Below are 17131 nucleotides of genomic sequence, written 5' to 3' on the forward strand. Positions count from 1 at the left end.
CCTTTGAAAGGTGATTTTTCCTTCCAAAATGCAACCCACTTTTGCAACATCTAACATTTTGGCAGATGCCCATCTTATTTGTCAAAGCAACAACGATAGATTCTCATGGCCATCAAACAGAGCAACACATGATGTTTGTTTGCATATGCAGATAATCCTTTGCTATTCTTGAAAACTCCTGTCCTCCTAAAGTATTGATAATATGTTTGTGCTTGGCTAGCTGTGCCGCATTATTCATTGTCTAGTGGTAATATGTTAACATTCATTGATATTGATCCAAGTGATCCTTTAGATTCATCTCTAGATTCATCTAGAGCCATTTCATCTACTTTATAGCAAGGTAGGAGTTAGGCATTGATCATAGACTCTCCTATACATCAGAGGCTTGGGAGAAGCCTTCAGTGCTACCTTTAGACATTTAGGTTGTATGGTTGCTTGCTTTTTCTTGAGAAATCACGCAATATCACTAAAACCAATTTAGATAGCTCCCGAAACCCGATTTTACCCACCAAGCCATCGGTTGGGGGGGGGGGGCTCAATCATTCTTAATGTTTTATTATTGAGAATCGGGGACCGACATGGGAGGGAAGGTGAGGTAGGTAGATGGCACCGTGCGAAGGCAAAGGCAAAGTCCAGGAGGGCTCATGGTGGCATCGAGCGAAGCCGGTAGCGAGGCAAGGGTCAACATGCCTTTAAAAAAAAAGGCGTCACTGCTAGTTGCAGCTGCATATGTTCGCTTGACTGGTTACGAGGCCTTCACGAGAGTTCAAGAAGTGGCAGGTGCGGGTTTGGATCTAAAGTTTCAGTTTTGAAGGATATGAATCTCGAGGTGGGAGGTGAGCCTCTTGTTGAAGGAATCATGTAAACTACTGAATAAAACGCTGGTTGAGCCAGTATCTTCTTCTGTGTCACCATTAGGTAGGACTTTGTTTACTCTTTTAGAGTGTCAGATTATTTTGCATGTACGTGTCGGGTAGATAACCCAAAACCTTGACCTAGATGAGTGTACACCCTATTTAAATCAAGTTCTCAATAAGTTCACACCTAATTCTTAAATGTAATCCGACGACCCAGGTTACTCTTGTTTGGCGATGCCTAAGGCCCCTGTCACACAAGTCCAGCGGACGAGTGTGAGCTGGCTCCTTGCGAGCGACTACTTTTTCCACAGCTCAAGGCGTTTCCGCTCGTCGCAGTCACACAAGGCGGTATCCAAGCAACGAACTCAGCCAATCACCTGCATTTTTCTTCAGACGAGTGAGGGAAGGGCGGCTTGGGGGGTCGTCCACCAGCAAGAGGAAGATGCCCATGACCTGGCTGCCAACACAGACTCTCCACCGGATGCGTGTGACAGGCAAGGCAAGAAGCACCGATTGTGATTCGCTCACTTGATCACTAAGCTTGTCCATCCGGATGCGTCTGACACAGGCCTAATGCGGACCATTGATCCCACCTCTAACGAGCCCCATAGGAGATAGAACACCGTTCAATGCACCAAATTCAAACGATTCAAAAATACGTATACATAAAGCGAGAATGGCTCCCGAGTAAGAACAGGGTAGGGGAAAATGCCAGGCCTAAGCTCGTCCTCGCGTCTCTCGCATTACACAGCGCCATGTCCGGCGCAGCCCTTTAGCATCAGAGCTACAGCCAGCCTCAGACCCTCGTCTTCTTCATCTTCACCTTCATCAGCTTCTTCATCGTCGTCAGCTCTGCCTTCTTACTGCAGCTTGGTACGTCTATCTCGACGCAGACCTTACCTAGGTTTTCCCTCCCTCAACACAGAGAGAAGAATTTTATCTCGTGTCAGAGACTCCAGCGATGGTGGACCCCTGCTCAGTCAGCTCTCTGATGAAGAAGAGGACACTTCTTTTACGGCACCATCTCTGTCCTCAGAGGCTGAAAAAACCGCTCCTTCTCTTTCGGAGGAGAAAACTTCAGGCAGTGGCGATGGGGAGGAGAAGCCTGGCTTCTTCAAACAGGTCTCCAATTGGCTCAACTTAACCCCTGAAGATTACACGACCATTGCTGCCACCATTGCTTTTTCTTTGTTCTTCAGATACTTCGTTGCCGATTTTCGATTCATCCCTTCTCTCTCCATGTACCCTACATTGGAGGTTGGAGATAGAATCATTGCAGAAAAGGTATACATGCTCATTCTTTTCTATGTTTCAAAAGGGTCTCACGTTTTTTTTCCGTGTTGAGAGAGAGAGAGAGAGAGAGAGAGAGAGAGAGAGAGAGAGAGAGAGAGAGAGAGAGAGAGAGAGAGAGAGAGAGAGAGAGAGCGTCTTTGGAGATATGCTCGTTTTTCTGTTCTAAGGAATTTCAATAATAGAAATACAGCCCAAACACATTATCTACTTTTGAGTTTTTTGACATGAAGTTTTCATGTAGAGGATGTCATTCGAGTGGGATCTCACAGAATAGTTATAACCGCAACACTTCATGAATAGAATAAGAAATATTTCCAGGGATGTCTATGTCGGGGGGGCCAAGACTTTCTGAAGGGGGAATTTGTTGCTTTTTTATCGTCTAAAGTTGTCAAGTGTGAAGTATTCTTTTGTTCCTCTAACCAATGAATACATTTGGCAGCCATTTTGAAAATTTACAAGAAGCAGCAGTTTAAAGTCATTACTGATTTTTGTGTTGGCATGCGTGCCAGCCCATTACAGTGGTATTAGAGACCAGACATTTACTTTTTTTGCGGAACAATTACGGACTTTGAAGAATATACAAAGTTTTTCTTCAACGAATAACATGGTTTGCTTACTAAGCGGAGCAAGGCAGTTTAACACACATTCAAAATTTGCAGCAATTTCAAAACTAAGTAAAGTTACCAGCCACCCAACTGTGGAGTTTAGAGAGGGTAGATTAGAGAACCATTCATGGCATTGGCATGATAAATAACACTTGAGTGCACAATAAAAATAGAGTAGAGTGTAGACACAAACTTGATTACTCGATTGAACTAAAGTGTGTACAAAGAGGCTCATCATATAGAGCTAGTGTAGCATTTCATATGGCATCGTGCATAACATTACATGGAAGCTCCTAATCAGCCCATTCCACTTAAGAACTTGTGTGTGACCTCTTAACTATCTCTAGGTGAGTCCACACCCTGTATTAATGACCCCCATGGGTACCTACACCCCTTAGGTACCTTTTCTACATGCTACCACATGGTTCCATGCCACCTACGCATCCTAGTAGACAAGAGGTGCTACACACAAGCATAGGCTAAAGCCCATATCCCTATTTAACCCTCCCCTACTATGAAAAGTGACATCTCTGACACACTTCAATCCAGGAGCAAAGAACATCTCCAATTCAAGAGACCATCTTCATTTTAGGAGACAAACCATCTCTAATCCAAGAGACACTGCACACCTCCCTTCGAACAGATGTATAAAGATTGGACCAAGCTATCTTTGAACAAAATTGCTCATATTTAAAGGCCTTTGGCCTATGAAATGTAGATGAAAAGGTATAAATGCAAAAGCATTTGGTCCAAAAGCGGGTGACCAAAAGCTGTCAGCGCGTTTTGCGAAAATCCATATAGCTGCCACGTGGCACGATGAGTGCGAATTGCGAGAATGTCAGTACAGTCTACCATGTCAGCATGTCAACGCGTTTTGTGGGAGTTCCGTACAACAGCCAATCATCATCTTCTACACTTTGTGTGTGTTGGCCCTGCTTTAATTTAAGTGCCTTTAGGTCCAAACACAAGGGGTGCTAGATGCTGGGGTATTGTGTCGACGGCGAGGCTTATGTTGAATGTTGAAAACGCTAGCGATGTTGATGGCTAAGATTTGCAACCATGACGAGGCTAGGGTTGAAATCTGATGGCGATCATAGGCTGAATCGCTGGCTTTTCTGGGCTGAAAACGCTGATGAGAAAGGCTAGAAACGCTCATGTGCTGACCCCGGAGTCTTGAGGTGGCAAGACCTTCTTCTGCTACCTCTTCTGCCTTCTACTGGCACCCAAGGCATGCATAAATAGGAATATTATGCTGGGTAGAGCAGGCACCAAATTAGCCTCACGATTGGGAATTTGAAAAGTCAGTTAATAGATAAATGCCATGCTAGAGGTGGTTCACATGCGGTACATGCTTACATGCTGAAATGTTGTATTGTGGAAGAGAGGGTATGCAACTATGACCGGCCTGGAGATGCACGTTATCCTGCTAGAGGCTCACAAAGTGCCAGGCTGGGTCTTAAGCTAAACTAAGACTGATGTTGGACTGCAGTAGAAGCATGTCCACGCAGTGCAAGTGAAGTGCGCACGTGACATTTCCCCCTGTTAAAGGTGAGGCACAATTGCCGAACTTCTACCTGTTAGGTGCAGCAGAATGAATGTTTGCGCTTTGCTCAAGATGAGTGCTCCGAACTGTGCTCAAGGTTCCTTTTGTTCTTATGGAAGGTAGAGCCTTCCATTCTTAATGAGAGAATGCTATGATCACAAACAAAGTGAATGGATGTTGTGCGTGCAAGTGTATGAGACTGAGAGATAGAGAGAGAAGAGAGATACGACACCAGAGACGTAAAACCCTCCTCCGAAGGCCCCACTGTCGTCGGCGAGAGTGGTCTACTTATGATTGCCCAATCTGGTACAAATGGAATGCATGAGACTGATGCAAGTCTAGGCTATGTCGACGATGACGACGGGGATGACGAAGTCGACCTAAGGGCTGAAATCTGTAATCTTTCTACTGCTGTCCAAAAACGCTATGGGCTGAAATCTGCGACTAGTCCAAAAACGTTGATTTTGGGGGCTGTTTGTGGTGGGTCTTTGATGCTGAAAATCTGCAGGTTTAGGGCTGAAAACTGAGGTTGCTTAAGGCTGAAAACTGAGGTCTTTTCGGGCTGAATCTGCTACTTCTTTAGGGGCTGATCTTGACGGTCTTTAATGATGAAAATCGTTGCATGCTGAATCTGCAAAGGTTGAAATTGGGACCAAAAACGCTAGGTTGAAGTTTCCAAAAGCTCTAGGCTGAGGTTTTCTGTTGGCGAGGATGCTGATGCAAAAACGCTATCTGCTGGGATCTTCTGGCGATGGTGTGCTGGTGCAAAAACGCCAGGCTACAGCTGATGAAGAAACGCTAGGATGAGGGGTATTTGTTGCTTGGAGGGAATCCACCAAGGCTTTGTCTTGCTGAGAAGTTGCCTGCTGAGCTTGGCTCCTGTTGCCTCTTCTGCCATTTAGTGCTAACTTTGGTTTGCTTATATATTCTTACCCAAATTGCCCTACCTACTTTTGTTGGAAAGTCACTTAAATTAATAAGTGAAAAATGCCAAAAATAAGTAAAATAGGCTAAATGCACTGGAAAATTCCCCTGAAGGGTTCTGATGGATTCTGATGGGAATGCTTATGATCATGCTGTGTGCAACGAGAGGATATGCATCTACACTAAGTGTTTGGGCATGCACGGTCTACGAATAATCTCACAAAAGTGTCAGATCACTTCTAAATCTAGACTGACTGAATCCTTGTCGTGCTGTAGCTTGTCCACGGACACATAGGGTTGGATGTGTCACGTGACACTAACTTTGGATTCTTTTTGTACTTCTGATGTTGAATGCTTCTGATGCTTGTGGATGCATAAACGGATGAAAACTCCAAACGGGTGGATCCTGTGGATGTAGGTACTGTTCTAATGTAACACCGACCATAGGAGTTATTGGGTAGCCTTACTACTGTCGCAGGAAGTGGATGCACGCTACATGTGAATGCGAATGCAGAAGTTCCTTTCTTTAACTACTTCCATATGCACATACAAGGCAAGTAGATCCTAGTACTCAAGATCTGTGTTTACTTGGATCCGATGTCGACCTTCGTTCAAAGACATGGCAATGAAGTTGGGAGCTGGTATTGGATGCTTGATACCGAGGGTGCGGCAGGGCTAATAAATCCGGGGTATGGACGTGAAGCTTCTTCAAGGGAAAATTTTTTGAGAGGTTCTTGTTGGGTTCTTGGGTACTTGGGGTTCTTCCCTTGAGTTTGCGAAACCAAAGGACGCACAAAGCTCTGATACCAATGTCAGGTGCAATGCAAGTGTTTATGGATTTAGCTCGGATCTAGTACTTTGCACAAACACCTTTGCATTCACTTGAAAGAACTGAACTGAACTGAATGAAAGAGAGAGAGAAAAGAGGCGACACCAAAGAACTTGGTTCTTGAGGTTCTTGATTTCAGCCCATAGCATTTCTTCTTCGTAGGCTTTTCTTTCTACTGCTGTCCAAAAATGCTATGGGCTGAAATCTGCAAGCGAAAGAAAACCTCAAGAACCTCAAGAACCAAGACCCGCTTGCAAACCTACAAATTTGCAATCTTTGTACTGCTGTCCAAAAACGCTATGGGCTGAAATATGCAAATCTTCTATCTGCTGAATTCTGACTCTATGTCTGTGACGATGTCGATGACGACGATGCGACGACGACGTGCTGGAAACGCAGATGCTGAAATCTGCTTTTTCCGGGCTGAAACTATAAACCTTGCGGAAACTGACCGTGCGGCAAGGAACTGTTGCGGGAAGGTGAGATCTGCGAGGTTCGGGACTTGATCTGCGGGTGCTAACTGCTGAAAACTGAAAACGCTGGTCTTCCTTGATTTTCCGTCGCGGTGAAGGTGCAAAACGCCGGGGCTGATCTACAACCAAAAATGCTAGGGGCTGAAATGGGTCTTTCTGTCGCCGGGATTATGCAAATGCAAAAACGCTAGGCTGATCTGCTGTGTTCTTGTTGCCAGGGATCTGCAAGAGCAAAACGCTGGCTAATCTGCGGTGGTCTGATCCAAAAACACTAGGCTGTTGCTTGGGAGCAAAAACGCTAGGTCACTTGGGGGGTGAGAAGGTGCCTGTTGAGCATGTGCTCCTGCTGACTCTTCTGCCATTTAGTGCTAACTTGGGTTTGCTTATATATTAACTTAGCAAAATTGCCCTACCTACTTTTGTTGGAAAGTCACTTAAAAATAATAAGTGAAAATAGGAAAAATAGGCTAAATGCATTGGAAAATTCCCCTAATTGATTCTGATGGATTCTGATGGGAATTCTGATGATCATGCTGTGTGCAACCAGAAGATATGCATCTATACTAAGTGACTGGGCATGCACGGTCTACAAATAGACTCACAAAAGTGCCAGATCACTTCTAAATCTAGACTTGACCGGACTGACTGAACCTTGATCATGCTGTAGCTTGTCCACGGACACATAGGGTTGGATGTGTCACATGACATCCCCTCCTTTTCAAAGTGAGGTACGGGTACCGAACTGTATGGCGTCGAGGGAGATCGCCAAAAGCATCCGGAATCCTGGAAGGGACTCTTCGCCTGTCCACTCTGATGTGTGGGTCGTGCGGTACTTGAACTTCATAAAGGTCTGTAACGCTTGCTTCTTTGGGCCGCGCCGAAAGCGACACAAAGTCTTCTTTGGCTCCTTCGATGCTTCAACTTCGTCTAGAGTCCTGCTTCTTCCGTCTTCAAGAATCTCCATGGCTGAAAATTCCTGAAACCATCTCCAATACAAAACCATGAACATACCCATTCCATGTAAAGTGAAGGAAAAAAATCTTGTCTTCTCTAAAGACTGTGTATGCAATGTAGATGAACATAGAGACGGAGTGACAACCCGTTCATCAAACACATGCAAACAATGAAATCGAATCTTTTCTTGCTGATCTAAATCAATCAACTGTGGCAATTCACAACGGAAATACCCATGCTTGGTGCTCATACTTTCATGTGCTCTTTCGGGTACTGTGTCATGCCAAGGAAGAGACATGGAATGTGACTTCCTTGAATGCATACTTTTCAGCTTTTCATGAAAAATCCACATACATTCGTGCTCATTTATGAGAGAAACGTGCTCAACATACAATATGTCATGCCTAGGAAAAGGGATCACATAAAGATGTTGACTAAAATACAGGAAACGATCTCGAATGAAACATTTGAACAATGCGTGCGTATCAATCATGTGAACACATAATACTTCCTGTGAGGGTTTTGTGGATCTAGGCTCGAGAGCCAAGATCGATCCTTCGTGATTGATCGAATCTGCAACGAGGTTAGCTTCGCTAGAAAAAGCATCAACTAACTCATCATCCTTGTGAACAATCACGTCATCTTCATGCAACTCATCATGCTTGTGAGAAATCACATCTTGATCATGCAAATCATCATGCTTGTGAGAAATCACATCTTGATCATGCAAATCAGCATGCTTGTCATTGTCATCTAAATCATTATGCAAATCATTGGCATCCAAATCATCATGCTCATCATTTTCAATCAAATCATCATGCAAATCATTGTCATTCAATTTATCATGCTTCTCATAATCATGTAAATCTTGTGTGTCATGTTGGAGAAGAAGAGACTGAGAGAGTCTCCTTTCCCCAAATCTCGTGCATCTGTGCCTGAACTTGAGAATAGAGCCGCCAAAACTCTTTGTTGTGGTGGTCGCTCTTTTCTTTGAGGGCTTTGTTTTGGCGATCAAATTCTGCTTCTCTTGCTTTGGCTTTCAAGCATGCTTGCTCGCTCTCACGCGCTATGGCTGCCATTCTTTCTTGGTACTGGCGCTCTATGGCTGCCATGTCTTCTTCGTAGGCTTTTCTTTCTGCTTCTCGTTGTGCTTTTCTTTCTTCGCGTTCTAACTGTCTTTCCATAAACAACTGCTTCAACTCCTCCATAGGAGTTAGTGCAATCCTTGGCGTAGATGGGGAAGGGGGAGGGTCGGAAAAACCTCCTGGTGGGGAAAATTCTTCTTCGCCTCTCTCATGCTCATCACCTCCAAGCGAAGTATCCATTCTGCTTCGAGTGATGACCATTCTGAAGTCGTGGGTTCTTGTGGGTTCTTAAGTTCACGAGAAACTTGGGTTCTTGAGGGTCTTGGGTTCTTAAGTTCACGAGGAACTTGGGTTCTTGGGGGTCTTGGTTCTTGAGGTTTTCTTTCGCTTGCAAACCGTGTTGGAGAAGGATCTTCTCTTCACCCGAGTTCTACTCCTTTCCGCGGGCGCACCCCTTGGCGGCCTTGCGCTCACACCAAGGTTGCTTTTTCCCACCTCACTTCGATTGGCCGGCCGCTAAGTGCATGGTCCGCTCTCAATGAGTGAAAAGAGACACAAGGGGAGGCTGGACAAGCCCTTCTTTCTTGGGATTCGTGTCACTCTTCAACAAAACACGATTAGGAATCGACACGCCCAAGCGAACTTGGGTTCGTGCGACCTCAACAAGCAAAAAAAATTCTGTGGTTCTTGTGGTTCTTTCCTTGAGTGATACCGAACACTGCCAAAGCTCTGATACCAATGTTAGGTGCAACGGAATGAATGTTTGCGCTTTGCTCAAGATGAGAGCTCCGAACTGTGCTCAAGGTTCCTTTTGTTCTTATGGAAGGTAGAGCCTTCCGTTCTTAATGGAAAGTGCTATGATCACAAACAAAGTGAATGGACACTGTGCGTGCAAGTGTATGAGACTGAGAGATAGAGAGAGAAGAGAGATACGACACCAGAGACATTGTAAAACCCTCCTCCGAAGGCCCCACTCTCGTCGGCGAGAGTGGTCTACTTATTGATTGCACAAAGTGGTACAATGACAATGCAATGGATTGATGCAATTTGGGACTATGCCGATGACGACGACGGGATGACGACGACGACTTTAGGGCTGAAATCTGCAATCTTTCGACTGCTGTTCAAAAATGCTATGGGCTGAAATCTGCAAATCTTCTATCTGTTGAATTCTGACTCTATGTCGATGACGACGTGCTGAAAACGCAGATGCTGAAATCTGCGTTTCTGGGTTGAAACTGTAAACCTTGCGGAAATTGACCGTGCGGCGAGGAACTGCTGAAGGTGAGATCTGCGAGGTTCGGGACTTGATCTGCGGGTGCTAACTGCTGAAAACTGAAAACGCTGGTCTTCCTTGATTTTCCGTCGCGGTGAAGGTGCAAAACGCCGGGGCTGATCTGCAACCAAAAACGCTAGGGGCTGAAATGGGTCTTTCTGTCGCCGGGATTCTGCAAATGCAAAAACGCTAGGCTGATCTGCTGTGTTCTTGTCGCCAGGGATCTGCAAAAGCAAAACACTGGCTAATCTGCGGTGGTTTGATCCAAAAACGCTAGGCTGTTGCTTGGGAGCAAAAACGCTATGTCACTTGGGGGGTTCTGCTAAGAAGGTGCCTGTTGAGCATGTGCTCCTGCTGCCTCTTCTGCCATTTAGTGCTAACTTGGGTTTGCCTATATATTAACTTAGCAAAATTGCCCTACCTACTTTTGTTGGAAAGTCACTTAAAAATAATAAGTGAAAATACCAAAAACAGGGAAAATAGGCTAAATGCACTGGAAAATTTCCCTAATTGATTCTAATGGATTCTGATGGGAATTCTGATGATCATGCTGTGTGCAACCAGAGGATATGCATCTATACTAAGTGACTAGGTATGCACGGTCTACGAGTAGACTCACAAAAGTGCCTGATCACTTCTAAATCTAGACTTGACTGGACTGATTGAACCCTGATCATGTTGTAGCTTGTCCATGGACAGATAGGGTTGGATGTGTCACGTGACATTGGGATATTGAGTGTACTACGGGAAACTGCGGTACTGAAGGTGCTGAGGGGTACTGTTGGTAGTGATGGGTATTGGGGGGTACTGCGGGTACTGATGGGTAGGGGTATTGCGGGTAGTAATGGGTATTGAGGGGTATTGTGGGTATTGATGGGTAGGGGTATTGCGGGAGTGATGGTCCCTATGTTGAGCTATGCAAGAGCCAAGCCCAAAACACAAGGGGTGCTAGATGCTGGGGTCCTGTGTCGATGACAATGATGAGGAGGAGGCTATGGCTGAATGTTGAAAAGGCTAGTGATGTCGATGGCTAGGATCTGCAACCATGACGAGGCTAGGACTGAAGTTTGATGGCGATATAGGCTGAATTGCTGGCTATTTTGGGCTGAAAACGCTGAGGAGAAAAGGCTGGAAACGCTGATGTGTTGACCTTGGAGCCCTGAGGCGGCAAGACCTTCCTCTTCTGTAGCCTCTTCTGCCTTCTACTGGTGCCCAAGGTATGCATAAATAGGAATATCATGCTACGTCGAGCAGGCACCAAATCAGCCCCACGATTGGGAATTTGAAAAGTCATTCAATAAATAAATGCCATCTAGAGGTGGTTCACAACGGTTATTTGTACGGTTGGACAAAGTTTAGGACTTGTACCATGTCAGACTAGTAACGGTTGGATAGAGTCCATAACTGATTGTGATGGTTATCTTGGACGGTTGAACACAAGTCTAGGACCCGCTCTACCTTAGACGTGCATAATGGTGTTGGATACAAGTTCAAGACGTGTTATGGTGGTTTGCACTCAATAGTTGGACACATTTAAGACCCAACACAATTCATGTAACACTAGATGTTTCTTTGTTTAGTGATTTAGACTCTATAGTGGATTGCATGGCATTTGAGCGTAGCATATCATGAGCATGTTGCATGCTAACAATGCCCATTGATATTTGGTGGTATATTAGTGATCGTAGGTGTAATCACGGGAGGGGAGGTATGTCACAAAATGATGACATGGCATGACCATACCAAAACAGAGCATAAGGGAGGTGTGGGAGAGTTTAAATTTCCCCCCCGTAATTTGTGCCACAAATTGCGGAACTCTCAGTAGGTGCCGAGGCAGATTTTTATGTTGGCCTTGTCATGGGGGCCACTTATTGTTAATAGATGATATAGGTGCTTTTTAGCATAAGTTGTAATTAGCCGTTGAAGTTAAAGGTGCTTTTGGACCAGGCACCTGTAATGTAGTGGCCAAGGGCTACTTGTAGAGGATGTCATGTGAGTGGGCACTCATAGAACAATTGTGCTCATTGGTATTGTAAAAGTAATATTTCTAGGGGTGTCTATTGTGGGGGGGAACACTCTCCGAAGTTGAATCACACCTTTTTTGTGTCGACATGGTGCGAGTCATTCCTCTTCCTCCTTTAATTGTACTTTGCATTGCTTTGCTAGGATAACTTATAACATGCAAATTATTTTGCTTAAGAATGGAATTTTCTGTCTTAATCTATTGAAGTACTGTGGAGGCCAAAAGCGAGTCTTGAGATTTTGCTGAAACTCGTCACACTTATAGTTAAGAAGAGGTAAGTTGGGAGACTCATCTCATTATTGGCTTCCTTGTTAGCAGCATCCTTATTCATCCACTCTAGGTACCACAAAATGGCTCCCAAGCAGTCTTACCAGGGAACGCCATCTCATGGGTAGGGAACGCTGAGCGGCGTTCTGGACACTGCTCATGGCTCGGAACGGCTAATCGTTCTGGACAGGCGGGTGATATTGGAACGGTAGGCCCGGAACGGCTTGGAATGGACAGATTTTCAGATTTGGGCCTTCTTATCTTGTGAGCCTCCCCCTTATAAAATGCCCATCCCCCCACCCCTTACCTTCAAAATGCACGCAAGCTTTCTAGGGCCAAGGCTTCAACTCTACCCTCTCGAGTCTCTACTCTCAAGCTCTTGCCTCTTTCAAGCTCTCAAGTCTAGACTCTACAAGCTGCAAGCTCTCTCTCTCTCTCTCTCTCTCTCTCTCTCTCTCTCTCTGTCTCTCTCTCTGTGTCAACTCTACACGACACATGTTTGCCATAGTAGGGTTGAATGGTCTCAAATTGAGTTTTTGGTGAGTATTGGAGTCAAAGGACTCTAATATTACTTATATTCAATCACATAGAGCTAAAAATTGCATTATTTGGGTGTTTTCAATGCCTCTTGTTCCACACCATTCCCGTTCCGGACCCCTCTACTGTTCCCCCATTCCGCGGGGATTGCATCGTTGTTCCCGTTCCGCATTCCGGCTAATTGATTCAACCAAGAAGAAACCATGAATGCATCTATCTCACCATCATACTTACTAAAGCTGGATTTGCTCTAGCAATGGTGACTATGCACTTGTACGTGGCGCACACATTTGTAGTCTCAAGCTTCTCTTAATTTGGTGCAAAAGAAGAGGATGTATCAGTGCGAAAAGTAGCAACGATGATGCATCTCCTCTTCTAGAGCCAAAGGCTGTTCTTGCTCAGCCTCTTCTTGAGGTGCGTTTCTTCATCATATCAATGTGCTGCCTCTAGCATTCACAAGTCCTCTTGTGGCATTGTCATCTTGATCATAGCTTCCATGGGACTTGGAGTAGGAGGAGAGTGATTGGTCTCATCATGGCGTCTTTTATAGATGTGTATCCATGCGGCTATGGGTAACAGCCATGCAAGAGAGTTGTCAATGCGCAAGAGGTGTCAACAGCCTTGAGGCAATGCAGGATTGCAAACTGTCTTTAGAACGTTACTGTTTTGTGCTATCCAACATTGTTGTCAGGTGTTTGTAAGCAGTGTCTACGTGAAATGATTTTTGTCTTCCCATTGTTTGTACTGCTTTGATTTTAGAATCTTTATTTCATGCATCCCTTGAAGACGAAGGTACTGATCTCCCTTTGCTTCCAGGTCTCATATTACTTCAGAAATCCTGATGTACACGACGTTGTGATTTTTACAGCTCCTTCAGTTTTACAGGTAAGGAGTGGCAATCCATGGGATCTTTATCTTTTTGGTTAAGTCATGAGCCCCTTGTATGACATTCTAGTTGTTTTGCAGGAAAGGGGTTATGGCGCTGGAGAAGTTTTCATAAAGCGTGTTGTTGCAAAAGCTGGTGATGTGGTGGAGGTACAGTGTTTGAGACTCTCAACGCAACACTGAATGCATGGGCATTTCTATTGTGATGGTATGCATGCACAAATGTTACCTAAAAAAGTTGAGGCTTCTAGATTCGACACATCCATTCTCTGAAAGGTCAGGCCTTTCAGAGGAACTCGCTGGACTTGTAACAATTTCTTTTATGAAAATCACCTCTGCTTACGGATACTGGATGTGCAATGTTAAAATATTCGTATGCAGCTCTAGAAATTATTCTGGATTTCTGCCTGAATGCACCTGCATTTGTTTGTTCTCACACTTCGTAATCGGGCGTTCCATACGGAAGAAATTGTTTTCATGTTAAATTTTGGGTTTTTCTGATGTCTAGAACAAACAGGAGAACTTATGACTAGAGTCCCTTTTCTGTTTTTTGTCTATGCAAGTGCTTATGTTTACCTTCGTTAGTACATGTTCTTGCAGGCATTGTATCATAGCGCGTCCAGCTAAGAAACTTCACATTTTAACCAGTTGTGTTTACCTTTCATGCCTTATTCTATGCTCAATCAAGGCTTTGTGTTTCATCTATGGCTTTGCGTACAAAGGCATTAGGTTGCACTTCCCTATCTTGCTTGCTTTGTTTTATGTGTTGGGATCCCAAAATGAGGGTTCTGGTTCCTTTAATGATGAGTTGGATTGTCTGTCGGTTGAGATCTGATGAGTACTGCTCTTGTTGTTACTGATCTGCGTTCTTGGTATTTTGTTGATTGACAGAAAGAATGCAGATAATTGGCTTGAGCTAGTTCAGTTTCTGTGTCAATTCCTTGTTCACAGCACTAAATAGATCTCGTTATGCATATTTGTTGTATAGGTTCATGATGGAAAGTTAATTGTTAATGGTGTGGCTCAAAAAGAGGATTATATTGCTGAGCCACCAAAATATGACATGCGATCTGTGGTAAGTTGTTTAGCCCTGTGTCTGAGACTTGCAAGTTTTAACTGCTCTCGAAGTATAAAGACTAACTGAAATCACATGGCTGATTCCCTGCGTTGTGTTTGATTTGTTGGATTTTGACAGTATGTCCCAGAAGGTTATGTGTTTGTCATGGGGGATAACCGCAACAACAGCTTTGATTCACATGCATGGTGAGAGCTTCAGATCTGATGTGAGAAGTGTATTTGTGAATTTGCCATCTTAGCTTTGAAAATTTGCAGGGGACCCCTGCCTTCCCGCAATATTCTTGGGCGGTCAATTTTTCGATACTGGCCCCCGACAAGACTTGGGAGTATGGTGTATGATAAGGATACGCCAACTCCACTGGAGCTTCAAAAGGCATCATAACCTGGATATTATTCTCTTCTAAGGATAACGAGGCTGCTGTACTTATGGCCATAAAGGTATGCATCTGCCCTTAGTTTTACTTGTTTTTCAATAACACCGGTTTCCTTGAAATTAGAGAGTACAGGAAACTGCTCTGTCTGATGAAATGGATCAATTATATTTCCATGTGATGATTGTGTTGCCTGAAGCATTGTGTTGGTACTCACCTAGATTGCCAATAAGGCTGCGGCTTAAAGGAGATTTATGCAAAGTTTGCTTTTCTTATAAGGATCATGACAGAGCCTCTTTACAGAGAGAACTTTGTTCTCATAAAAACACCTCAAAATGGCACAAATCACAACCTGACTTACACAAACTTCAATAGACTGAAATATTCTAGATGAAGCAGAAGTCATGGAATAATCTTTGTTGTAGGAGATTCAAAGGAAAGTTACTGAATCTCAGAATGGTATTGAAAGAGGAATGTTATGTTGGATTCATGGTCAGCCAAAGATTTACCAAGATTATGAATAGAAAATTTCAAATATTTATTATGGTGTTCTTCCCAAAGGAAGCAAGCAGGTGGTTTTGAAAACTTCAAGTCATGCCATGTGACTTGCGAGGTAATATGCAAAGCAAACTCAGCCAGATCATTCTTGGGGGCGGTGCAAATAAAATGAGGAGAGGTCATAGTTATATAACAGGAGCCAAGCACATTGGCTTGCCACTAGCTTGCCAAGCACGAGGCTGGGCCCAATAGCTAAGGGCTCGTGTCGCAGGACAAAATACAAACGATACCTTTAGCCTGGATGGTCAAGGTTTTAGAGTGGTGGTCTTATTGACACATTTGATGCCACTGTTTTGACCATGGTGATCATTGGGCCGAACCATCACTTTTTAGGGTGCGTGGAAGTCGAAGTGTTTAAGCTTGCTGCTCCATTTAGGGTTTGGTGGTGAGTGACGTTTCATCATATATTTGTTACAATTCCCAAGAGGTGACTGGCAGAACAGACACGTTTTTCTGGGTGTTTGGATTTAGAAGTAAATATTTAAGCCTCCAAGAGGTAGTTTATGATTTGCATTGCTGCCTCCTTATGGGGCATTGAGGAGCTTGCAGTGGCAAAGAACTACAGTCTTGTATGAAATAGTTCTAGGTGGTTTCCCCTCTTTCAGAAGCTTGAAGTCTATACTTAGCAATGGGTCCGCAATCAGTTGGCAAATTTGAGCCATCTGTGCACTCAGCTGGCAGCCATTGATGCCTCTAGTGTTTGTGGCGTGTGTTGGCAACATGCATGCGCACGTGTGTGCACGTCCACACACACACACACACACACACACACATTTTGATGCTTGCATAGACATGTACCCATGCATGTGTGTGCAGAACTTATGTTGCAGAATGGTAATATGTTATCTTTTGCATTTCAACATGATAGGTAAATTATTCCATGTGTGGGGGCTCATTTCGGACGCTAGATGGGTTCAATCATCACAAGCTGAACCATAAAAGGTTTCTAAAACTGTGAGAAACCTTGCCATGATCCTGATTTTGCTAAGCTGAATGCAGTAAGGAAGAAACTGTTATTTCAAGAGTCAAACTGGTGCTACACAGCCTAGCAGACAGTCGGTTAAGGGATTGTCTTTAGGAAAATGATGGCGATTGTCTCCTTCTACTACACAACCTAAATATGACTCACATGCTTGTGAGTGCACAAAATCTTCATTTGAATTGTTTGTCATTTTGGAATGACTCCCATAGTCTGGTTATGTGTAATGTTGGCTGTTCAACCAAAAGTTGAATTAGCTTATTGCTAATTATCTTTTTTTTTTCAAAATCGAGTTCATTGCAATGTACCTTTTCAGATTGATTTGATAAGCATCAGAGTCTCTTGTTTTTCCACTATTAGTAATTTCCACAGTTCTTGCACTTCTATTACCAAGTCCGATCACCCTTCACTTGAATCTTCAGGTGAACCTATCCCTCCTGTCTATGGCACATATTTGTTTAGTGGCTTATGCTTGATGATGAACAACTGTGCTTGACTATATATGCATATACTTAGATAATTCGAGGAAAAGCACTAAGTTACCCATAAATTAAAGTGCATTTATAAGCTGAAGTTAGTTAACCACAAGACTAGA

General features: G+C 43.9%; 1 protein-coding gene across 1 annotated transcript; it reads left to right on the top strand.

Moving 5' to 3' along the window:
• Positions 1–1520: 1520 nt before the first annotated feature.
• On the top strand, positions 1521–16889 carry LOC147436372 (uncharacterized). The gene is made up of 7 exons (XM_086489289.1): positions 1521–2141; positions 13483–13551; positions 13633–13701; positions 14540–14626; positions 14747–14814; positions 14884–15066; positions 16426–16889. Exons 1-6 carry the CDS (start codon positions 1566–1568, stop codon positions 15008–15010), a joined length of 996 nt encoding a protein of 331 aa, XP_086345415.1. The 5' UTR covers positions 1521–1565; the 3' UTR covers positions 15011–15066; positions 16426–16889.
• The last annotated feature ends 242 nt before the right edge of the window (positions 16890–17131 follow it).

Source organism: Adiantum capillus-veneris, chromosome 18 (assembly GCF_014529385.1).
Source record: "Adiantum capillus-veneris isolate H3 chromosome 18, ASM1452938v2, whole genome shotgun sequence".
Classification (NCBI taxonomy): domain Eukaryota; kingdom Viridiplantae; phylum Streptophyta; class Polypodiopsida; order Polypodiales; family Pteridaceae; genus Adiantum; species Adiantum capillus-veneris.